Source organism: Podarcis bocagei (assembly GCF_964188305.1).
Source record: "Podarcis bocagei genome assembly, chromosome: 6".
Taxonomy (NCBI): domain Eukaryota; kingdom Metazoa; phylum Chordata; class Lepidosauria; order Squamata; family Lacertidae; genus Podarcis; species Podarcis bocagei.
This window is the reverse complement of record NC_138130.1, coordinates 83,412,946-83,437,388: the sequence shown is the minus strand read 5'-3', so window position 1 is coordinate 83,437,388 and position 24,443 is coordinate 83,412,946. Positions and strand designations below refer to the sequence as shown.

General features: G+C 42.3%; 1 protein-coding gene and 1 long non-coding RNA gene across 8 annotated transcripts in view; both read left to right on the top strand.

Annotated features, from left to right (window-relative positions):
- TNFRSF19 (TNF receptor superfamily member 19) overlaps positions 1-9,443 on the top strand; it is a 52,870-nt gene extending 43,427 nt beyond the window's left edge. For 6 of the 7 annotated variants that reach the window (XM_081197988.1, XM_081197991.1, XM_081197990.1 and 3 more), the window contains 5 exons: positions 1,381-1,545; positions 2,456-2,581; positions 3,874-3,976; positions 5,089-5,486; positions 7,659-9,443. In XM_081197988.1, the coding sequence (XP_081054114.1) occupies positions 1,381-1,545; positions 2,456-2,581; positions 3,874-3,976; positions 5,089-5,479 (785 nt within the window). In that variant the 3' untranslated portion in view covers positions 5,480-5,486; positions 7,659-9,443. The remainder of the gene's footprint in view (positions 1-1,380; positions 1,546-2,455; positions 2,582-3,873; positions 3,977-5,088; positions 5,487-7,658) is intronic. The other variant, XM_081197993.1, reaches the window with a different exon arrangement.
- A 5,395-nt stretch (positions 9,444-14,838) lies between these two features.
- Positions 14,839-21,216, top strand: LOC308589173. The gene is made up of 3 exons (XR_014009127.1): positions 14,839-15,252; positions 15,998-16,105; positions 21,030-21,216. It is a non-coding gene; the product is annotated as an uncharacterized lncRNA (long non-coding RNA).
- The last annotated feature ends 3,227 nt before the right edge of the window (positions 21,217-24,443 follow it).

Sequence of the window (24,443 nt, the reverse complement as noted above, 5' to 3'; positions counted from 1 at the left end):
GTGATAAAGAAAACCTGTGGAAACATACTGTGGCAGACTCTACTTAATATGCCAGATGTAGAAAACTTTAGCAGATATACTGTTCTAATTGCTGAAATATTTTATTTTTCATGTATAACCATTAATTACTTAATCCAAACCAGTGATGCAATCAGTAACCTGATCCTGGAAAATCTGTGCAAACAATAAGGCTTGTTGTCTTGGATGTAGCAGCAGGCTATGGTTTGATCAACCCAAGAAGTTACCTTTTTTTTAAGCTAAGCACATGAGAGGAAGGAGAGCAGGGTTCATACTTGATACATCTGAATCATCACTAAATACTCTTTAGTTCTATGATGGTGTAAATTGGGCAAAGCTGCTAGGAGGCTTTGTCTGCTACAGTGTTGCTGTGAAAACATGTTTAAAAATTCTTATTACATCAGAAAAGTAGAGAAGAAAGCAAATATATATTTTCAGTTCTGCTCACTCAATAGAATTTGTGCTCAAAGGTTTGTTTCCATTGTATTTGATATTTAAGTAGTTGCTTTGTGGCTTGGCTGATTCTTCATTTATATTACTTAATCAGTGGATAGATTCTATGACATGAATTTTCATATAAGTTGATTCCACAATAGAACATGCATTTCGTATACCACTATAGAACTGTATTTCTCATAACGTTGTTGTTATTACCCGTCTCTTATTATTATTACCCATCCTTCACCAGAAAGTCCCAGGGAAGAGTTACAGCAATATATAAAATACAGCATTAAAAACAGTTTAAAATAAATTACAGTCACATCTAGTTTGAGTCCTAATAAGTATCAAAGGCCAGAGTAAAGAGGTGTGTCTAAAGCATGTGACGAAAACTACAATGAAAGTACACCTCTTTAAGAAGGGAATTCCACAACTTAGGATCTGCCAGAAAAATTCCTTCCCCTGGGTCCCCACACCCCAGACCTCTGAGAACAGTGGAACTACCAAGAGGGTCCTACTCTGGTGAATCTTAAGAGGGTCTTTAGGGAAAGAGGTAGGCTTTCAGGTATTTGGGGACCTAAGCAATTTAGGGCTTTGAACTGGCAGCCAGTGCAGCTGTTATAAAACAGGGGTCATATGAGTTCTAAATACAACTCAAATCAGTAATTGGACCACTATATTTTGGACCACTTGAATTTCTGAAGTAACAAGGTTAAATCCAGGAGCACCCCCAAGCTGTATGGAAAACAGTTATGTCAAAACAACTTATGTCTGGCATTACATTTATGAATAAGCTGTATTAAATATGCTCATATTATATTTATTGTTGAGGATGTTGTTCTTCTAAGCAACCAAGTGCTTCTTGGATGTTCCTTGCATCTGATTTCATATAGCTAAAAAGTATATGAACTTATCTTTATTTAGGCACTACAAAAGTGAATCTGGTGAAAATCCCATCAACTGCTTCCAGTCCACGAGACACTGCTTTAGCTGCTGTGATATGCAGCGCACTGGCAACTGTACTGTTAGCTCTCCTCATCCTTTGTGTTATCTATTGTAAGAGGCAATTCATGGAAAAGAAGCCAAGCTGTAAGTTTTCCATAATATATGTTTAATAACGTTGCCTTTGTTTTCTTTGCCTTTAAAACCAATAACTTTTTCACCTGAATTTTCATAATGAGCATCTTATTACACTTTGGAGCTGATTCTCAAAGCATTTCCTTCACCTTGAGTGATTACATCATAGACAATAATTGATTGAAAGGTTGTTGTGTGAATCTGATGAACATACGCCCAACCACCGCATGTCTAGATGCTTGTTAGTCTTGCCTGGCACATGGTGAACCCATTCACAAGACTAAACATGCATCAAAAAATTACCCAAACCAAAATCATGTGTGAAAGATGTTCTTTAAATTAGCAATTTCAAATAGCAGCAGGTGGACCATAATTTCCTATCAGACAACCAAAAGTAATCCATGCCTGGATTTTTCTTATAGGGGAAAAAGCAGACAAAGAACACTTCTTATTCAGCAACTTTTGATTGCTTTCAGCTCTACACTAGAATTGGGGTCTACCCTGTACTTCTGGTTGGAAAGAACTTCAGCTTTCTTCCTCTGCAAATGGTTTCTATTACACTTCTGCCAGACTAGGGCTGGGTACACGCTATACCTTAAAGCACATTTAAAGAATTCTGGTTTAAGACTGTTAAGAGTTGCTGTGAATTGTAACTCTGTGAGGGGTAATGTACAATACTCAGAATTCTTTGAGGAGCAAAATGCACTTTGAATGTGCTTTAAAGGTATAGTGCATACTCAACCTAGATAGTTACTTCACAATGCTTTCGAAAAGCAGAGAGATCTAAATGATTCATAATGAAGTGCTTCGTCACTGAATAAATTTTGTACATGAGTGTGAAATTATGCTGGTTATGATTAGAAAAAACTGTAAACAAAACCGAGACAGTTTAACCATTTCAAATGTCTTTTCTATTCTTAAGGGTCTGTGCGATCACAGGATATTCACTATGAAGGCTCTGAGCTTTCATGTTTTGACAGACCACAACTTAATGTGTATGCTCACAGAACATGCTGCCAATGTCAGCGGGACCCATCACAGATATGTCGTAAGTACATTCATTTTGGGTGAGGTTTATGGGGAAAGGACTAGTGCAAGCAGCAGGGACATAAGAGATAAAGAGAAAACTTAAATGATCAAATTCTGAAATTATACTCTTCATAGGAGTTTGAATCTCTGTAACCAAACATTGCTACATGGATCTCAATATTCTAACATAACAAAAACAATTGGCATTATACTTCTGAGTACAGTTCGCTGTGTAGATCCTCAGGAGCATATTTTTACCTGCCTTACATCTTAAACTTTCCTAGCAGTTACATTCTATATGAATATAGGGAATGGAAAAAAGAAAAATATTAACACATTTCTTCTGAGGGTAGTGGAGAATGCTGTAATTTCAAACTGTATCTGGCACAGAAATCATAATAAAATTGTAGCATATAATAGTACTACGTAAGTTACTGGCAAGCACTTTAAGAGACTGTGCATTAGATTTTCTTCTAGCAGTTAAGGATTGGAATTCAGCTTCTCTTAATTAAAGAAGAAATTGGGTCTCTGGTGTCTGATTAAAATGAAACTGAAAGTTTGCCATGTTGAGACAGCTGTTACGTTATATGCTACAAGTGGAACCTGCAGCAAAATATTGTAGCGTGTGGTTCTCCTGCACAGGTTTCCAGTTACTCCATTATTTCCTCCTGTCCCCTGATTTTCAGTCCTCCCACACCAACATTCCATGCCCATCAAACATGCTTAGCCTTCATTGGACTGTTGTTATTGCTTTGCCAGTGGCAGGGCAAGGGAGTTTTTGTACTTCTGTAAACTTATAGGATATACTACATCATTTTGTTCAGGGGTATCTGGTGAGTGCTGCCACTTTAGCTATGACCTGGCTATGGTTATGCTTTACAATCATATTCCCTAAGTGTGGCTAAAGAGAACCTTTAAATAGTTGTGTACATGGCTCATGTGGTCTTTCATCTAGAAATGGCTAGGTGTCATCCTTCATGGTTGTAGATAGAATAACACTGAATGACCTTTTAAACAGAAAATCCAATATGAAATTTTAAAATGTTAAGGTACTACTTTTAAGCACACATAGGGCTGTAACTGGCATCAAAGACCTACACATTGTCAGGGGCAGTTGTGAGCTTTGGCTTGTCATAGGTGACCAATTTTATGTAACTCATGCTAACAGTATCCTGCTCCCCCACAAAAAGTGTAGAGTTGTTATAAGCAGTGGCTCTGCTTGTGCATATGAATATTGTTGCACATTGTGTTCCAACACATGTTCCCAAAAGATCTTATAACTGTTAAGATAAAAGTTTTATTTATTTTTAGGACCAGTGCATTTGATTCCATCCCTGTGCTGTGATGAGACATGTAGCCTGGAACACAGCTGCCATAGCTGCCCTTTTCACTCTCGGAATACACTTCATGAAAGGTAATTCAGGACCTTTCTTTGTGTCTGCTGCTAACTATTCTGTTCTTATATCCTGTAATAAATATTAAATGAACTAAAAGAGTGAAGTGAAAAACTTTGAATTGACACGTTTGCTGCCAGCTTCATGGAAAATTCATATTCATGGCAATATCAATATTACTTTTGCTCACTAAATAAAAACTGGTTGTGGTGTTAATGCTAGCAAGTTAAAATAAGTTAATTATCTGTTTCTGGGTTGGTATCCATAGACCCCTTTGAAGACCCTGAGGTGATTTCTTAGTACTTGATCTATAAAGTACTATGCATACTCATTCTAACAGGCACCTTGCTTGAAAAAATGTTTTTGCCGGTAACTGAAGTTCTAAGAGTGTTTCCAAACAATAATTTTCAGAATTGCTTGCTGACTGTTGCAGACATCTTAGCTCAGTGTAGCACTTCTGTTGCAAGTCTATTACATATTTGCACCACTAAAGCTACATGATTTTGTCATGTGAGAAAATACAAATCTCTTGCTCACCTTGGTTTGCAGACATTTGCAGCCGAGAGTGCTGCATGAAACATGGTTGCATATCACAGATTCTGCCATTTTTGAACAAAATATTGCTGGGCCCCACCTGCCCTTCTTCCCCCTACCCACACTTCTGTGGAGCAGCACACCTTCTTCCATTACATGCAACTGGGTGCAGGCCTCCCCTTCCCCTCCACCTGTTCGCAATACATTTCTGCCTGCCTCACCTGCCCCATACCCCTACTCACCTGCTTGCCTCTCCTCCAGGCTTGCCTCTCTTACTGTCTTGCCTACCTGTCTCTCCCCAGCTGCCCTGGTTCAGACGCACTTGGAAATGGCGCCAAAAGTCAGGAGGAAAGCTGGGAAAAGAGGGTGACACTTGGTGGCTGCCCAAGGGAGAGAGGGAGGTGCTAACTTGCATAAAATATTGGAGGGGGCTGCCCACCCTAATTTGGGGGAGCTGAAGAGATCAAGATCCCATAGAGTTGACACCTGTGAATCACGAGTAACATAAGAACACTAGTTCTTACTCTAGTTCTTCATTTGCAGTGTTACTTTTTGAACCTTATTAAAGTCGTCCTTTATTTCCTATGACTTCTTGCAGGAATTCTAATTCTGTTGGGGAAATGATTCCAGCATTCCTCGGTTCTCTTTCACATTCAACCTGTGGAGATCTTTCAGATGCCTGGCCTCTTATCCAAAATCCAGCTTGCTGTGATAGTATTTCTTTCTGTGAGTCATACCCTGAGCTAACGGGAGAAGATGAAAATTCTTTCAGCCTAGAGACCGAAAAAACAGCCATTGTGGATTCAGATAACGAACAGGATTTAAGGGTATTCATGTCTACAACATCTCATTTTGGAAGCTTGACAGAATCAACTGAACTTTCCAGTAAGAGTCCTTCCAGTATCACTGCTTCATTAAACCAGTTCTTAACTGCTGAACCACTGTCAACAACAGAGCTTGACAAAACAGTTAGTGATTCTATAAACTGATGGCCAGGTAAGAACAAAACATTAGTTGTCTACCAGGTGAAGTACTATGTAGTATCAATTAAACTTTTACTAATACTATCTAGGATAGTTTGTAAATTGTCTGGTTGAAATTGGTGTCTCAATGATCCTTCACTAATAATTCTGCCTCCTCTTGTATATAATTTGCATGCTTTATAAAAGCAGATTTATGCAAATTCCTAACGCTTTTAAAATCTTACTCAGATTTGCGTAGCCATTCCTATTAAAGTCTATGACCCCAGCTCCAATCACATGTTCACAACTAAGAGCTCCCGAGGAAGGCATGGATCATTTCTGTGCATCTGAAATTGAACGCATCTCATCTGGATGAACACTGGTCCATATTCCTGTTTTGAATTGTTATATTGTATTATTTTTGAATAATACTTAAGCCCTTTATATCAATATTATATTTATTATAACTTTAAAAAGAATGTGACTGTATAATACATTTGCAGGCTTATAATGTATAGGACCTGAATTTAAATAAGATAGTGACAAGATGGCGGACTTAGGAGGGCTGCTGCAGGGATTAGGCTGATTCCTGGACAATCCCACCAGCAGGGGACAGCAGGACAGAGACGGGGTGCGGTTGTCATAAGACACTTTGAATGTCCCCAGAGGGAGCTGGGGAAGTAGTATAGACTTGCTCTGTGGGCTGAAAATATTTTTCTTCCCAATGTTTCTGATTGGAATTGACCGACTGAAAGTACCGTATTTTTCGCTCTATAACACGCACCTGACCATAACACGCACATCGTTTTTAGAGGAGGAAAACAAGGGAAAAAATATTCTGAATGAAACAGTGGACGTATCATTTTTGTGCTTCATGCTGTGGCCACAGACATGTGATCTGATGGTGAATTTGGGGTGACCCAATGCAAAAATCCTGAGAATCCCTGTGGATCCATGCTTTGTAACCACGTTTTTGCACCATTGCAGCCCCAGGCAACAGTGGGTGCGTGATTTTTTTTTGGGGGGGGGGACAGGCTGTAGCCATGGACATGCTATGTGCTCTGATGGTGAATTTTGGCTGACCCAATGCAAAGATCCTGAGGATCCATGTGGATCCATGCTTTGTAACCACGTTTTTGCACCATTGCAGCCCCAGGCAACAATGGGTGTGTGATTTTGGGGGGGCAGGCTGTAGCCATGGACATGCTGTGTGCTCTGATGGTGAATTTGGGGTGACCCAATGCAAAGATCCTGAGGATCCATGCTTTGTAACCACATTTTAAGTGGGGAGGGAAGGAAAAACACAGAAGGCTAAGAATGCAGGAGAGGGCTATAACGTGAGGAAAGGAAGGCAAAAGTTTCCCCCCATCCACCCACCCAAGCCAGCCAGCGTGCGCTCTCTCTCTCTCTCTCCCTCCCACCAGCATGACAGAAGAAAGCATTTTAACTGCATTAAGAACTATTTAGCAGCGAAACCTAAGCTTTGCCATCCCTTAAGAGGTACAGACACTGTAATCTTCCAGATCGCATGAATTTACAGGCAAAACACTGTTTAAGGATTTCATCCTTTTAAATGGAAGAAAGCATATTTGAATGCTGTGTGTCTCCAAAAACAAAAAGCAGGAAGTCAAATCAGAATTTTAAGCCGAACCTGTAATCTCTCTTCCCTTCACAAACATTGTTCCCTCCGGAGCAGGGAGAGGATAGAGCGACGCTCTGCTCTCCTCTCTACTTGCCTGGAGGGGAGGGGCTTTCCCTGCTCTTTGTTTGGACGCTCTGCTCTCCTCTCTACTTGCCTGGAGGGGAGGGGCTTTCCCTGCTCTTTGTTCCGTTTGAGCAAACACAGCAACGAAACAGAGCAGGGTGGGCAGTAAGACCCTGAGGCAGAATGAAGGAAAGCAGCTTCCCTTCTCCCTGAAGCGCGGTTTGATTTTTGCCTCATTTTTCGGCTCCAGGGACACACATTCGCTCCATAACACGCACAGACATTTCCCCTTCCTTTTTAGGAGCAAAAATCTGCGTGTTATAGAGCGAAAAATACGGTACTTTTCCTATTAATTAGAATATAATTAGTATACAAAAGCTTGTGTTCAGCAGTAAATAATAAAAATGACAAAGGCATCTTCTTACGACAGTGACAACTAGAATGTGGCCAGTTTTAGGTTCTGTGCATATGGCTAACCCCTGCTATCTTGCTCTCTTTTAGGAATCTAAACGACCTTTTTTGGCAGCCTTTAAACCGAATGCTTCCCAACGTGCTTCTCTTCGAATGCTTGTGGATGGAATGTGGCCTGGATCTCGATGTTACAAGGTTTCAGAAACCGCTGAACTAAATTGGCAGCATTTCAAAGCTCTCTCAGGCAGTTGCATTTGAAATACAGCAGCTGTATGAGAAAACTTCAAGGAGCAGCTTGGTAAAAGACCAAAGGCTGATCCATGCTACTCTGTCTCTTTTCTGAACAGCAAGCTTCTGTGTCTCATTGACACAAGGAAAGTTTGGTGGACTGATCTTACTGCTAAGCAGATTATGTAAATATAAAGAGCAATAGAATTGTGTGTGTGTGTGTGTGTGTGTGTGTGTGTGTGTGTGTGGCTACTAATAGCAGGTGTTTGTTTGTCCATTTTTCTGTTGGCAAAAGGAAGCATTTAACAGGATTTTCATCAAGCTGTACTGAGTCAATACATAATAGGCCAAATATACAACAGTAAAAAGAATCTAAAAATAATAAAATGAAACTTCCTTGGGAACTTGGGAACTTTGGGATCTGCCTGTTACAGTACAGAATGCATAAATACTTGTGTGGAGAAAACATGCTGTGAAAACTGCAAGACTATACTAAAGTGCTTTTTTTCACAGCTATTTACAGTGCAGTCCTATGCATGTTTACTTAGAATTCTAAGTCCCACTGTATTCAGTGATGACTAATCCCAGATACATGTGCAGTTCTAATGTGGCAGCAACTTTGCTTGCCAAAAGATGTTAACTCCCAGCCAGATATTTCTCCCATAATTTTTTTGCATTTCTATGATGGTGTGCTAAAACTGTGGGTACTTTGGCAGGAAAGCTAAATACTTTTAAGTCCTATTGATTTCATTTGGAATGCTTTTGAGTAGTGCTGACTCTCACAATAATACCAGGAGGACTTGAAGTGTTTGCTTTTGGCTAAACTATATCCTGTATATTTTTTAAACTTTGAAACAAAGAACCGAGACTTTTGTGTTATATTTAGTGGAGAATCCTTTAGTATCATTGAAAAAAAAAGGCTGTATTTCTGTATACACACCAATGTGGGAAGCAAGCCTCATTGAATCATAGAATCAGAGTTGGAAGGGACCTTGAGGATTGTCTAGTTAAATCCCTTCCAACTAAGCATCCATGACAGAAGGCCATTCAATCTCTGCTTAAAAAATACGTGTTGTTTCAAGTTTCAAGCAAACATCCAATGGAATTATACAATGTTAGAAAACTAATGTTACAAAATTCACGTTTTTTAATACGATAGTGAAAACCTGCAAATAATACGTATACTTTTTGCATGAAGAACCATTTATGTGTGTAAACTTTGTAAATAAAATAATCCGATGTGCATTTCAGTATTCTGCAAAATGGTTAAGACTATGCGTGGAGACTACTGTTTACCTCTAAAAACTGCTTTCAAAAGGCCTGTGGTATGTGCCCCATTGTAATGAAGATCAAAAATTTGAAGCAAGAACAGGATTTTAAAATGTGCATATTGTGTAAATGCAGTTTACAAAATGTTTGATTCAACCAAATTGGTCTTGATTATGTTGCCTATGGCAAGCAATTTTGTATATGCCAATAGAAAACATACACTGAATTTTTTATACTATTTGCTTTCAAACAAAAATGCTTTCCCAATATTCTTTTACATGCAGGAATTCAAAGGGGTGGACGACGACTGTAAATTACAACTTTGTGTATATGTTTATATATTTTTCTATTTGTTAATAAATAGTCATTTAAATACTATTTGTATATATGTGTGTTTCAAACATAGATCTTCACCTAAATAATTGTTATATTTTAGAAACATGTCAAACCATCTCAGTATGATTCTACCTTCTTTTAGTCCGTTTTTATTTCTTTAGGCTATAAGACTGATCCATGCTTCCTTTGTTGCTGCTTCCAAATTTGGAGCTAAGCAAGGAGGGGAGAGGGAGATGCTTGTATCTTCTGCGTCAAGATGCACACTCTCCCTCAAATATAACAACCTATCTGTGCATATGCGCACCCACAAACTGGAAGTGACGATAGATAAGTAAGTCACTTAGTTTCCTGTGTTGCCACTTTGGGTGAACATTTGAAACAATCCTGTGTTCCCATTTCTTCAGCTTGTGGCCTTTAACTGCTTTTCTCAACTAGAAACAGAAGAGGACCCGTGTCTGCGCATAAATCATTGTCATACGAAAGCAATGCAGTTAATGAGAAAATTTTGTACTAAATAGTAACAGAACTGCTGTAATGCACAGCCTGGTCTCCTTGAGCACACATTACATCACTTTAAATGGAAGGCTCTGCCAGGGAGCAGGTGCACTCACCTAACAACTTTTAGTTGTACTAACTGAAACTGGGTATTTCTTGTCACTGAGGTGGGCCTCGCCTCTGACCACCTGCTCCCCAGCATATAGATCAGTGGCTCCTAGGCCCCTTTCTAGGTACCATTTCTGAACTCTTGGCCCATTCCTCCCTCCCCACTGTGACCAACTCAGCCATCTCTGTGGAACTCGTGACAGCAGTCTTCACAAGTCTTGCCCCAGGCGCCTTTGTTTAAACAAGTATATCCCGTGAGAAGATCTACATAGGAGTCCCAAAGTGTCTGAAGACCCTTTCTACAGTAGCATGTAGAATAATAGAATAGTAGGGTTGTAAGATGCCAATAATTTGAGGACTATTGCAGCAGATCTGCTTGCATGTCATTCATAGATGCACACAGTTATGGGGCTCTTATGAAACTCTGAGCAAACAAGTACAATCCCATAATGAATTCATGCTTGCCTGTACATAACAGTAACATCAAATGGTGCCTTGCATGTCTGAAACAATTCCCAAGCAACTTGTATTCAAAAGTATACTGCCTTTGAAAAAGGAGGGACAACACAACTATTGTGGCCAGTAGCCATCCATGGGCTTATCCACCATGAATTGGTCTCCTCTTTTAAAGCATCCAAGTCGATGGCCATCAGTGCCTTTTGTAGGGGCAAATTTTATATGAGCTGTGTGAAGAAGGATATTTCAGTGTCTGAGATGGGTTAAGCACAGTTAACATTTCTCCTTTGTTGTGGAACCTTTTGAGGGCTTTAACTTTGCATGCACCAAAGTCTTTACAAGCAATATCTCATGTAGATTAAATTAATCCTCTCGCCTCCTCTCTGAGCCTTATGACTAGAGGTTTAGATTACAACCTGAAGCACATTCCAATTCAGTCACTGTTTGAGGGTTTTTTTGTTTTTTAAGGGGGGAGAAAAACAAAGACCCCTTATTTGAGCTAGTGCATGCCCTCTGCAAGAGAATGCGACTGGTATAACTTGCATAACAAAGGAGCACAATGTGCACACTGTGTTAGCAGGGTGCAATTTAATCCATACTTGCTTTAGGCATGAGTGTTGCTGGCACACCGTCCTTGGCCCTTGCAGCACACAGGAGCTCCTTTGATTGTGTCCTGCAAGGCAGCCCCATCTATAGAATGAAAAGGGCTGCAGGTGGATTTGCCAGCAGTCCTGCTGTGATTCACATCAGCAGTAAATGATGGGATTAGAGGAAATGTTCCATAATAGTGTACTGACAGGGAGAGCTGATTGAGGGCATACTAAGGATCAGGGTAAGTGACATCATTTCTCCAGCAGGAGTAATGTTAAGATTTCCCTGTAATTTGGTTTTGATAACACAAGGTGGGCGGGTTGATGGGAAGGGAAGTTATTCTAACAAAAGGGAATGTGCACTGCTGGGCCCAGTTCAAGGTGCTTGTTTTAGGGCCCTAAATGACTCAGGTCACAACTATCTGGAAAAACTACCTCTCCTCAGGCCTTTTCAGCTCTTGGTGGTTCCACTGCCCTCAGAAGCTGGGTAGTCGTCCTGGGAGAGGGCATTCTCTGTGGCAGCCCCTAAGTTGTAGCACTCACTTCACACAGGCAACTTCAATATACAGTTCTGGGCAAATGTTGAAGACGCTCCTCTTTAGCCTGGCCTTTCACACCTGAGATGTATATTTACAATCCCCACTCTATTTTTCTGGTTGTGGGTTTTTTAATTGTAATTTTTAAAATTGTAATTTGATTTTTTAAAAAATAAACTAAGTTTAAAAATTGTTTTAAAAACCAATTGAGTGACTTCAAGGGCACAATCCCAGAAGAACAGCATGTTGGATGAGTTGGGCCCTTGGCTTGATCCAGCAGGGTTGATCTTAGAAACATGGAATTGTAGAGTTGGGAGGGACCATGAGGGTCATCTCGTCCAACCCCCTGCCATTCAGGGATCTCTTTGCCCAATGTGGGGCTCGAACCCACAACCCTGAGATTAAGAGTCTCATGCTCTACTGACTGAGCTATCCTGCTGCATCATCTTATGCTGCACCACAAAGTGCAGACTTCCATGAGTATGTGAAACAGAGGGCGGTGGGGTTTGACTGTGCAGAATGCAATTACTTGACTTAATGACAAGTTCAGAAACATTTTTTTACCCTTCTCAATATTGGGCTATTGCCTTTTTAAAAGCATCACCCCTCCTTTCCTGACTGCAGCTGAGCAACAGTTAAACAGAGTCACATTTAAAACTGAGCAGCCTTCTCGCCTGGCGAATGTGTGAACAGAATGTGAAGGCTCTGAGACAAATTCTCTCTCATTTCAAGAACACTTCATTACAATCATACCAAATTCAAAGGGATGAGAACAGAGATAGCGTTCAATTTGACTGAGCTGATTAGTGTCAAGGCATTCCCCCCAAAAGTTCAAAGGCATCATTTGTCCAGGGCCTGCGATAAAACTTTGAAGGGAGGTTTTGAAAAGCCAAAGAAAGAATCCTCGCAGCTTCCATCCGGCAGATAAAAAGGGGATTACAGGCCCTTGCTGTCCTTTGAACCTTAAAAAGTCCTGCTGGCAAACAGAATAAGACAGGGTTCAGAATAATCTCCCGCTAAAAGCTGTTGCTTCACTGACTTCATTTCACTTCTTCAAAATTTATCTACTCATTTGCAGTTTTTCAAAAGGGCTTCACAACCAAAAGTTACCAAAGCGGTGCACGAAAAAATAAAGACAAAATACGAAAAGTTTGCAAACTCAGTAAACGAAAAGCAACGAAACCTTTTAGCGAATGGTGCTCCATAGAAGGACTAGGTCCCGCTTCCAGGAAAGTCTTCTTGCTAATCTCATAACGGCCCTGATCCCAAAGTATCTGAATGCAGCAGATGCAATGCTTTAATAGACCTGTGCATGGGTTGGTGTGGATGGGCAAATGATGCAAATGATGTGGCGACAAATAGTAGGAGAATACACATTTCCACCTGCATCTACAGATCAGCATAAAGAATAAGAATTTATATCTTTGTTCCCCCCCCAAAAAAATACTAAGCAGCTGTCCTCAAATGCAGCCTACCCATGACCACATACTAAGACCTTTTCCTGATGATCAAGTTAACAGTGAAAACACCTAGACATCTGGTTGGTCATTGTGAGAACAGGAGGTTGACCTTTAATCTGATTCAGCAGGACTGATCCAAACAGCCTAAAACAGGCATTGCAGCTTTAGAAACACCAGTATATAGAAAGCTGCATGATATTGAGTCAGACCGTTGGTTCATTTAGCTGAATATTGTCTACACTGACTGGCAGCAGCTCTCCAGGATTTCAGGCAGGGGCCTCTCACAGCCCTAACTTGAGATGCCAGGGACTGAAGCTTCTGCATGAAAAGCCAAGCCTCTACCACTGAGCTATGACTCTTCCCTGTAACTGAAGCTTGAGGGCGTTGCTCATCCATTTCCCCTCTGGGAATGCTGGGCAAACCATGCCTGTCCTCGTAGGCCTTCCAGGTCTACCTGCCTGGAGTAACTTACATCCTTTTCCCCACATTGCAAAACAGATAAAGGAAGACTAAAATGCTCATATTTTCTCACTGGGAAAGCCCAGAAGCCAGCAAATTGATGAGAAAGTAGAGCAATGTTAGACTTCTCTCCATTCCAAATAAGTCAGAAAAGAAGAAATCCATCAACAACAATAAATCTGTCTGCCAGATGATGTTTCCAAAGTATGTTGAACAAAGCTTGTTCTATTTATAGGCAATTGTCTTCATTAACCACCCTGTGTCTTCTCCACCCCTTTTCTTATTGTCAGCCATGCCGTCACTGCCTAGCGCGTTCCCTTACAGTAGGTGCCGGTTCAAAAAGAAACATTGGATGAACAGGTCAATCAGTACCCAAATTACACGCAGTGTTGTTGTTTTTTTCCTCACAAGCTATGAGTTACAACATGTTACCTTTCCCTTCTGCATAGACATAAGCGCACAGCGCAGATTACTCAGCTTCAGAAAAATTATATATAATTGTCCCCTGAGGCCTGGAAATCCTGAAAAATGCTGAAGCACACAAGAACTTGCTCTTTGCAGAAACACCCAATTTAATTTCTCCCTGGAAATAACAGCTTTGATATACTTTTGTGCATCGTGTACCTGTGATCCTGGAAACTGACTCCAGGCTCCTACTGTAGTGACTGAAACATACTACCACCCAAGGACTGTTGTTATTAGGCAGCCTCTGTAAATGCTGTATACAGTAATACAGTACGTGAAATCTAAAAGAAATAGCTAAAACCAAAAGTTACTGCTTTTAGCTAAGCCAAGGAAGCCAATTAGGACTCATGCATTTGCACCTTGCCAGCACTGTCATTCATACACACACACACACACACAGAAGTAAGTTTACTTCTAAGTAACCAGATACAGGATCACTCCCAAGTACCAGAGTATATGACCGCAGCTGCAATTAGGATGCAATTCTGTACTGACAAGTCTCAACTGATTTTGTGGGACTTACTTCTGAGTAACCTATGTAGGATTGCACTCGTGAAAGGGTTGCCAACAATGGTCCTATGGACCCAAAGAATTAATCAGGGAAATAAAAAACAATGGCCCTATGGACCTAAAAAATTAATCAGGGAAATGGCTGTTAAAGTGATACAAATGTGCTTTAAATGTGTAGTGGGGGACGTGACATTTGACAGTATTAGAGTGCAATTCTCATCTATATATTTGTGTCATGGATGAAGAATGACTCATGGATGAGTTTCTCTCTCCCCCCCCCCTTGCTGAACCACCACTTGGTACATTCCACCTCAGGTCCAGGTGGAACTGATCAACAGCTTCCACAGAGACCTGGGCTGGTGTTACAGGCAAAGGAGGGGCCAAAGTGCTGTTGCACAAACCTCTTGGGTGCATATAATTCCTGAATAAAGACTAGGGCTGTCTCAAGGCAGTTTGCTGCCTGAGGTGAAGGACAAGATGGCAGCCACCACTGTTCCACATACAGAAGCCGTTTGGAACAGCAGTAAAACCTACTTCAGTACTGGCAATGTGCTCCATTGTGCCTGAGGGCAACAGGCCACATACAGCTCTGTCCTCCAGCAGATGAATATGAGTCAGGGGGCTCGGGACATGCAGTTTCCCCTGCCCACCCCCCCCCCTTACCTCACGCTGTCTAATAGTAGGGCTGGTCCTGATAAAGAAGGAGCGTAGAGGATTTTGAGGCAACAGGGGGAAAGTTGGAGAAAAGAAGTCTCAGCTGCCTGCTGCCAAGGTAAATAATACATCTTAAGTATATCATACAGATGTGATTCGATGTTTCGTTCTGTTGGTTCAGTTTACTGCTTTTGTGGCCTGCCTTCTAGAATACTGTAGAATGTTCTGGAGTAATTTTTTTTTTCCTTAACCAGGGGAGAGGCAGAGAAGCACCACTGTTTAACAAAACAAAACAAAAAAGATAAATCTCCAGTGTGTTGAAAAATAGTTCTTGATAATGTTGACTTGAGGATGGTGGACTTTCCCTTGATTGAAAACCAAAAACTTACTATTGCCCCTGGGGAACAGCACTGCTCAAAACATGTCAAGCACAAATGAGGTTGTTCTAAACCTACATATACTGCAGCCTTCCCTTTACCAGCATTTCCCTAAATTGTGGGTGCAGGTGGGGAGTGGAGAGAGAGAGAGAGAGAGAGAGAGAGAGAGAGAGAGAGAGAGAGAGAGAGAGAGAGAGAGAGCGCGCTGTGGGGCTGGTGGGGCTCTGTCGTTCTTCTCCACACAGTTACAATAAGGTAGGGAAACATCTGAAATAGGGTACATTTCCATCTGTGAACTGGACTCTGATAGCCATGTGTTCAGCATCCTTTATGGGAGACATCTGCTTCTAACTAGCAACTGCTGGGAACTGCTGGTGAATATAACTGGCTTGCCCTTATTGTGAACTTCTCTTGGGCTCTGCATTGGCTACTAGCAGCAGATTACTGAGGTAGCAGACTGACTCCATGGCTTTCATCTTTTTCTAGCTCTAGAGAGCCTTTTACTACCATGACTTTGGTACCAAGAAACCCCGTGGAAATCTGCTGAGGAAACTTTGAATATTGCAAAGAGCTCTGAGACAGGATGGAAAGGAGGTAGGGTGAGATCTAGTGGTAGATTCTGGGCAGTCAGCAAGGGTTTCTGATTCATGATTGTGTGAGGAAAAAACAGCAACAACAAAAGAAATGATAGTAAGGCTCCCATCTAATCCTAAACTAGATTGTTAAAACGAAGAAATGAGAAGCTGTGAAGTCAGTTCTGCTTAGGGGTGGGTGAATTTGGATTTCTCTCATTTTGCCATCTTATGTTTAGTTTTCCACATTTCCACATCACTTTGCAATATTTTTTAAAATTCCACATGAAAATCCATTAGCATCTTAATGCTAATATTACCAAACTATAAGCAAATATTATTTTCCCTAATATAATGCATTTTTTGCATGTTCTCTGTGATTTTTTAATGCATACTTTACCCCGGTGTACACACTTTTCCTACACGCTGCTTGGCTGGGGAACTGCATTGCAAAATTTAAAGAAGCACAAATTTTGAAAGATGGCTATGTTCATGTGTTGCTTTTGGAACGTGCAGGTTTGCTAGCTTCAACTTTAAATGTCAACTGAATTGAATTTCTCCTTTAGCCCTAGTTCTGGTATTGAATACAAAAAGGCACCCTTTTTGTTAATTTCGTATTGCATGTCCTCCTCTTTCTGTATTTTGCACCTTACTCTGGCTGGAAGATTTTGGGGGTCAAGTAAAAAGACAAGATGGGGGTGCTGCAAGCTTGACATCTGCCCACTCCTCCTGTCCTTGGATTTTTGCTGTCACCTTAACATGAACTGAGTGTGTCCTTAGAAGGCACCCAGCCTTGTGCATTTCTGAGGGAGTTTGTTGTCGCTGGGCAAGCTGCCTTTCAGTAAAGCCGTTCTACCATTACTGATCTTTCCACTGATGAAGGAACCGGGAACACAGTGTGAAAACCAGTACCGTATTCTAATAAACACCTTCTCTGTGTTACCTGTTGGGGCAAGCTACAATACGGATTATTCTATCGTTTTCTGTAAAGTTGCTGCACATTTTCTGCTCAGCTTGGTGTGCCAAGAATGCTACAGGCTGACCTGGGCAGGTTTTTAAGAGACCTCTTGCTGCTTATTGTCACAGCTGGTTGCATTAAGCCAGTGTGGTGTAATGGTTAGAGTGTTGGACCAGGACATGGGAAACTAGGGTTTGAATCCCCACTCAGCCATGAATTTCATTGGGTGACCTTGGGCCAGTCACCATCCTTTAGCCTAACCTAACCTCACAGGGTTGTTACGAGGATTAAATGGGGAGGGGAGGGAACCATGTCCACCACCTTGAGCTCCTTGGAAGAAAAAGGTGGTATATAAATGCAATAAATAATAAATAAATAAAACTTTTAATATTGGTGGTAGTGAAGGTATCATGGGTAATGGAATTGAGGCCAATGCTGGCTCTCCAAACCCTTCTGTCTTGCCCTAGGGCAGTGTTTCTCAACCTGTGGGTTGGACTACAACTCCCAACATTCCTAGCCAGCATGACCAGTGGTCAGGGATAATGGGAGTTGTAGTCCAACAACATCTGGGGACCCATAGGTTGAGAACCGCTGCCCTAGGGGCTTTTGCCACACCACACTCCCACCTTGCAAGCTCCCTAGCTGTTTTTCCCTCACTGTAATGTGTCACCGAACTTCTTGCTTCCCTGGGCGGAGAATGCAAGTCCCCACACTCCCCTCCGTTGCTAGTAAGCAAAAACCACAAATGTAGGAGCTGCTGCCAATCAGTTTGAGCAATATTGAGGGAGCAATGCTCCGACTCAGAATTAATACCCTTCAACATTTCTCTGATGAAAATAGGGACATTCTAAGGAAAAGCGGGACATTACGGGATCAAACCAGAAACCAGGATGGCTTCTGTAAATCCAAGATTGTCCCTGGAAAATAGGGTCTGATGCCACTTCCTGTCTGTTCCTGTGCCAGTTACAGAATGTTTATTCATGCTATTAAAATAGATTCCGTTTTGATCGTATGTCCCTTTTGGATGGTGAATATTAGAAATGGAGAGAGCTGGGCTCGGAGTCTCCTTCTAGCTTTCATTATGCCTTTCATAACACTTCAGTCAAACTGTGTTGCTCTCTGTTGTTGATTTAACCTTTGTTGGCGCTAAGAGCTTTAATTGGCTGCTCATTTGGCCCTTTTCTTAGAAGCTAATGCACCATTACTGGCGTAGGAAGAGGGGCTCTTTGCCAGGCTAAACAGTTGGGAGTTTTCAAAGTGACAAAGCATATTACCAATAGTTTGTGCTTTCCACACAAAGGGCCCCTTCATAGGTTATTCCCAGGGCCCAGAAGCAGCAAAAGACCTGGATGTCTCAGCAGCATGTTCACCTTGTTCTGCTGGTTGACACATCACTGATGTGGTCCAAAGGAAAGCAGAGCAATACCTTTGGCACCAGCTTGGTGAAGAAGTCGCCAGAAGTTGTATAAGGCACCATCCAACCATCTTAGGGACTCCACTCTGGATTTGTGTAGGGTTTATTCCTTAGCCTTTTCTTCTCCCAAAGATATCCCGCAAGGCAGCGAAGATTAAGGATCAGAGTTTTCCTTGTCCTGGATGGGCTACCTTCCCAGGTTGACGAGCCCCATCTGCCTCTCACTTCCCTCTACAACATGTGCAGAAGCCACCTTCTTGACCGTTGGACCCACTAGCGGTCTCATCCACTCAATCCGCTAGAGCCTGTCTTTGCATATAGGAGAAGTCCCTAACTCACTAATGGCTTGAGACCCATCAGCTCCCCTCACCTGGTTCAGCCAGCCAGTCAAAGCCGTTTCCCAGAATGTGGTCGAAGTCACATGCTAACAGCTTCTAGGAGCCACCAGTGAGAGCTCAGTGCAGGGTGGTGGCCAATGGTGGGAAAACTACCCTAGAAGGAACATGACATCCCCTACCAGAGGCACTACCCCTCCCCTAACGCCCCATACACCCCAATTATGTGAGTGGATTTCATAGGAGCCACCTCCTAGGGGCCAAGGCCCCATAGATTATTTGAGGGGGCTGGAAGTCCCCAAAGTTCATGGGCATTGCCACTCAAATAGCGTCCGTGAGTGATGGCATCTTGTGATCCATTATGCAGGGAAGGGCTTACCTGCCAGCCTCCAATATTTTATTCAAGTTGGCACCCTTGGGGGATGTTAAATAATTCTCCCTTGCCCCCAAAAGGCAAATGAAGAATGTAAAGCCTTTGCAAAGAGTCATGACTCCTGCCTCTTTGCAAAAGTCTAACATACTTAGGGCCATTTACTCACCAAGAAACTTGCCTGGCTCCTTCAGCCGCTCAGCGATTGGGGTGGCAGGCCACAGTATTATTCTGCTCTGCAAGAGTTGCATATGTTCCACATGCCTCTGGAGCCCAACATCTCCCCATAGGAGAGAGAGATATATTGCCCTTTGCACGTTTAAGTATCCGTTTTTCACTTTTCGTTGCACTATCTATAGGGCGAACCCATAATAAAGTGAGGAGGGAGTGAAGTGATGGATGATCCGCCACTCCAAATCCCCGCTGGCTTGTTTCCCAGGAGCAGATCGTTGCATTCTGAAATCCACTCCTGTTGAAACCAATGGGCACAAATTAGCTATGTAAGCTCCAGCCTTAATATAGTTGATGGGCTTCTTGTGTGAATGACAGAAGCTTTGGCTCCAGCAGATGCATGACCATCCGGCAACCTGCGCTAGAACGCCTTGTTTTGGGACTTACTGCTTGTGGAAATATCGCAAGGGGCAGGTTTGCCCCTGCCAAGCTCTCTGCAGGCATACAGAGACCCTCTGCAATGAGTGCACACAGATACAGTGGTACCTCGGGTTACAGACACTTCAGGTTACAGACTCCGCTAACCCAGAAATAGTACCTCGGGTTAAGAACTTAGCTTCAGGATGAGAACAGAAATTGTGCGGCGGCAGCGGCAGGAGGCCCCATTAGCTAAAGTGCTGCTTCAGGTTAAGAACAGTTTCAGGTTAAGAACAGACCTCCGGAACGAATTAAGTTCTTAACCCGAGGTACCACTGTACATATTTATGGAAGCACAAATACAGAAGTTGCCCATGGTGCCAAATTTGGGGCAGCAGCATTTTCCTGCCTCGCTACTTACTCGCTGCCCTTCTCCCAGACTAGATATATGCACAGGAAGGCATATGTTGTTGTGCTGCTGCAGCCACCACTGCCATTGAATAGGAGCAATTGGTCTCCAACGTTGAAGCATAAAATTACCCAACATGCAGTAACACACATTGCATGTTGGTTGACTTTGTGCCCAGCCACCCCTGGGCAAGGGATGCCGATCACTCATATTGCAGAAGGGCAGCGACTGCACTGCATACCTTTCCCACCAAAATTAATGGCGAAGGAGCAAGTGGCATAGATCACTTGCTTGCTCACTCCTGTTCAGTGGCGTAGCGTGGGGGGTGCAGGGGGGGCCGGCTGCACTAGGCGCAACATCTGGGGGTTAGGGTTAGGGGGCGCAAATCCACAGGTTAGGGGGCGCAAATTACTTGCCTTGCCCTGGGTGCTGACAACCCACGCTACGCCACTGCTCCTGTTCAGGAGCATTGAGAGTGGGAGGACAGGTGCTAGTGGTGGCTTTTGCGCAGTAATGCCTTCTCTTTCTTCCCTTGCTGGAGTGATAAACACTTCAGGGTTCAGGTGAAAAGGTCCAAGAAGATCTCCTCTCCACCCCTCCAGGACAGCTTGCTGAAGAGTAGGAAGAATCCCTTTACTTGTGTAGTCTTTGAGATCAAAATGTGGCATAACTCTATTATAAAACCTTTATGGGAAGGTCATCCCCCCCTCAAGGCCCCCAGAATGCCCAACTTGGCTCCCACCCTTTTAAGTGAGTAATTCCACAATTGGAAGTGCGTCATGCCACACTTAAGAACTGCAGCTAACTCCAAAGGAAGTTGGGTTCTTTCTTGGATTAGCTGCAGGTGTAACCTGTTATCCTTGTTTCACCAGCCTTTAGCCATCAATCAGCAGATGAGAGAGAGGCAGCCTTCATTGAAAAGGACTCATTTAAAACTGAAAATATGAACAGAGAGTGTCAGCTACTGCTTTGGTGTCTTCTTTTTTTAAAAAAAAAAATCACTTTAAAAGGGTAGGATTGCTTTTAGTGTGTTTATGTTTTGTTGTGCTTTTACTCTCTTTTGTATTTGCGTTATATCTCCCCCCCCCCCACATAAATTACCTAAAGACTTTTCTCTGTATCGTGATGAACAAACAACAATAACAACAATACATTGTAATTATTAATATGACCACTAATGGAAATAAAATAAAATAAAATAATAATATTCTTAATAATGTATATGGGTATACATTGCGAGAAGTGAGGTTACAGGGAACCAGACAGAGGGCCTTCTCGGTAGTGGCGCCCGCCCTGTGGAGCGCCCTCCCATCAGATGACAAGGAAATAAGCAGCTATCTTATTTTTAAGGCAGCCCTGTTTAGGGAAGTTTTAAATATTTAATGCTGTATTGTTTTTAACACTCAATTGGGAGCTGCCAAGAGTGGCTGGGGAAACTCAGCCAGATGGGTGGTATAAATATTATTATTATTATTATTATTATTATTATTATTATTATTATTATTATTATTATTATTATTATTATTTTCATTCATTCATTCATTCATTCTTGCTTACCTCCAGAAGGTTGTCCTTGTTTGCCTGAACCTCTCACATACCCCACATTTTAATAGCTCTGTCGTACATTTCAAACATATTAGGTGAACATTTGCTCCCTTTAAAGAATATAAATGTCATAAATTGAAGGATATGAGGGAGACATCTAAAAGACATCTGCAAGCCTTCACAATCTCTCTTCCTATCTTCTGCCCTTAACACGCTTATTTGAATACAATTTTTCAAACTTTTCCTCTGAAATGCTGCATAATATATACAGAATCTTAGCCGTATCTCTCCGATATATCTTGAGATGTTTTTGATTCACAAGTAGAGAAACCCCTCTGCAAGTACTGCTGAGCTGCCTGACAGATTTAATTAATTTACTGACAAGGGCAAAGACAATCATTGTGTGTTGAGCAACTTCATGAAAGCTGGATTATGTGACGTCTGCTCTCGGGTGGGTTATATGGATGCCTTTTGCATGGGGGCAAGTCAAGCAGGAGACCTTTGGCCCTGGAATCCCTCTTGGGGGGAATTCCTGGGGTTCTTCTGATAGCTGGAGAGGGGACAAGTAGTGACCTGAGCTCTTGCCTGAGGCCATCGCTTTGAAGAGACTGAACGTTTCACCCCTGTGGGAATCCAAAGGGAACTGGCCTCCGTCGGAGGGTCTCAGAGGGTAGCAGATCACTAGCACTGGAAGAATTGACTAACCAAGATGACAGTGGCCACAAGAGGGTTTCCCCTCTCCCCTCCAGGATACGATGTGAGGGCTTTCTATTAACTTTACATCTTTCATACACACACACACACACACACAGAGAGAGAGAGAGAGAGAGAGAGAGAGAGAGAGTGTTATACAGTGGTACCTTGGTTCCTGGAGGGCTTAGTTTATGAACAAATTGGCTCCCAAACGCCACAAACCTGGAAGTAAGTGTTCCTGTTTGCGAACGTTTTTTGGAAGCTGAACGCCCGTTTCGGCTGTCGGCATTGTTTCCGGAGCCAACCAGAAGCCGTGCCTTGGTTTTCGAACGTTTTGGAAGTCAAACGAACTTCCAGAACGGATTGAGTTCGAGAACCAAGGAACCAGTGTATAGTTATATAGTTATAGATTTAGGGTAAACCCTAGAAATTAATAAATTCTAGGATTGTGATTATTTGGGGTGGGAAGGGAGAGATATAAGCGGAAGAAGAATTCCTGGCTAAACTGCCCAAGCTGGGGCCATTGAGGGTTGTTGCCAATGCAAGAAAACTCCCCACACCTGCTCTGAGGTGTGTACAGAGTTTGAAAGGTTTGAGAGGTGATGAGCTGTGCCTTTGAGGGAACAGAAAAAGGGTTTCCTGGTAGGAAGAAACAGGAAGAAGGGGTGGGATCCATCTTGGGGAAGGCTGGCAACAGGCAGCTTACCCTGCTGCCTCTGGGAATGACTATGCCTTAAGTTCTAGACTCCCTCCATGCAGACTGAAGGTGAAACAGGTGAATAAACTGTATTTCTTAAAGCATGACAGTCTCCGCCATGTCTTATGTTCTCCAAAGTGACACAGACCCCATGGGTTCTTGCCACCCACCGCTCGGTGCAGAGAGGAGCAGGCTTTCATAACAATATTGTGCAAGAAGGAGCTAGTAATATGCTCAGTGAGGTTCATCCACCAAAACAAAACTTCCCTATCCAAGGTTGCCTTCAAATATGCCGCCGGTTGAAAATTAAGATAGGAATCTGAGCTGAAGGGGGTGTTGCTATGCTCGTTGTGAGCTGCTGTTGCAAACAGCCGGTGTTAATGATGCAATTGAGAGTCCTGTACTGTCTCCACTTAATTTCCTTCTGACCTTTCTGCCCTTTCTGACTCCACACACACCAACACTTAAACTGCTTCACACTTTCTTACTCTTTAAGGTGCCACAAGATAACCTTGCTTCTTCAGAAAAAAAAACCACATTTAGGAGTTCATAAGAACATTGACATCAACATAGAAAGGGTCACCTGTACAGCCAGTGCTATTTTTCTAGAAAAAGGGGAGCTGGAACTCACTATGGAAGGCCTCCCTTGTTCTCTTAGAATGGCATTGGCGCCCACCTGAGAGGTGCCAGAACTGAGTTTTCTGGCTGGGGGAAAAAAAGCTCTGTGTGCAGCGTTACTTGTCTAGCATATAAAGCACTTGGGTAGAAGTGGGGAGCAATGTGCCACAAATGGGGAGCAGGGACACCGACACAAAGCAGGTTAACTTCCCCAGTCTCTGCTTTCAACAGAAACAGACACACTTTGTTCCCCAATCTCTGTATTTAAGGCACAGGATGTGATGGGAGTTGCAGTCCACTAAAGTAAAAAGTGGAAGGATCTTCTCTTCACATTAAGAAAACGCCTTTTCAAACGGCTACTTTACATACAGACATTATTTATTCCCCAAGCTCTGCATTGTTTGTGAAGAGTTTCTGGAAATTGTAACTCTTGTGAAGTATAAACCACGCGGAATTCTTTGAGGGAAAGCATGTTTTATATATATATATATATATATATATATATATATATATATATATATATATATATATATATATATATATGAATGAATGAATAGTCGTTACACAGGGTAAAATGTCTTATTTCCAGCTTTTGGAGTGGTTCCATCAAACAGTAGACCACTGCCGTTCATGCACAGAATGAGTCACAGCATAAGACAACCTATAAAACATTTAACACCAGTTCAAGAGGATGGAAGGGCGTGCCTGCAAGCCACACCTGTGTATTATTTAC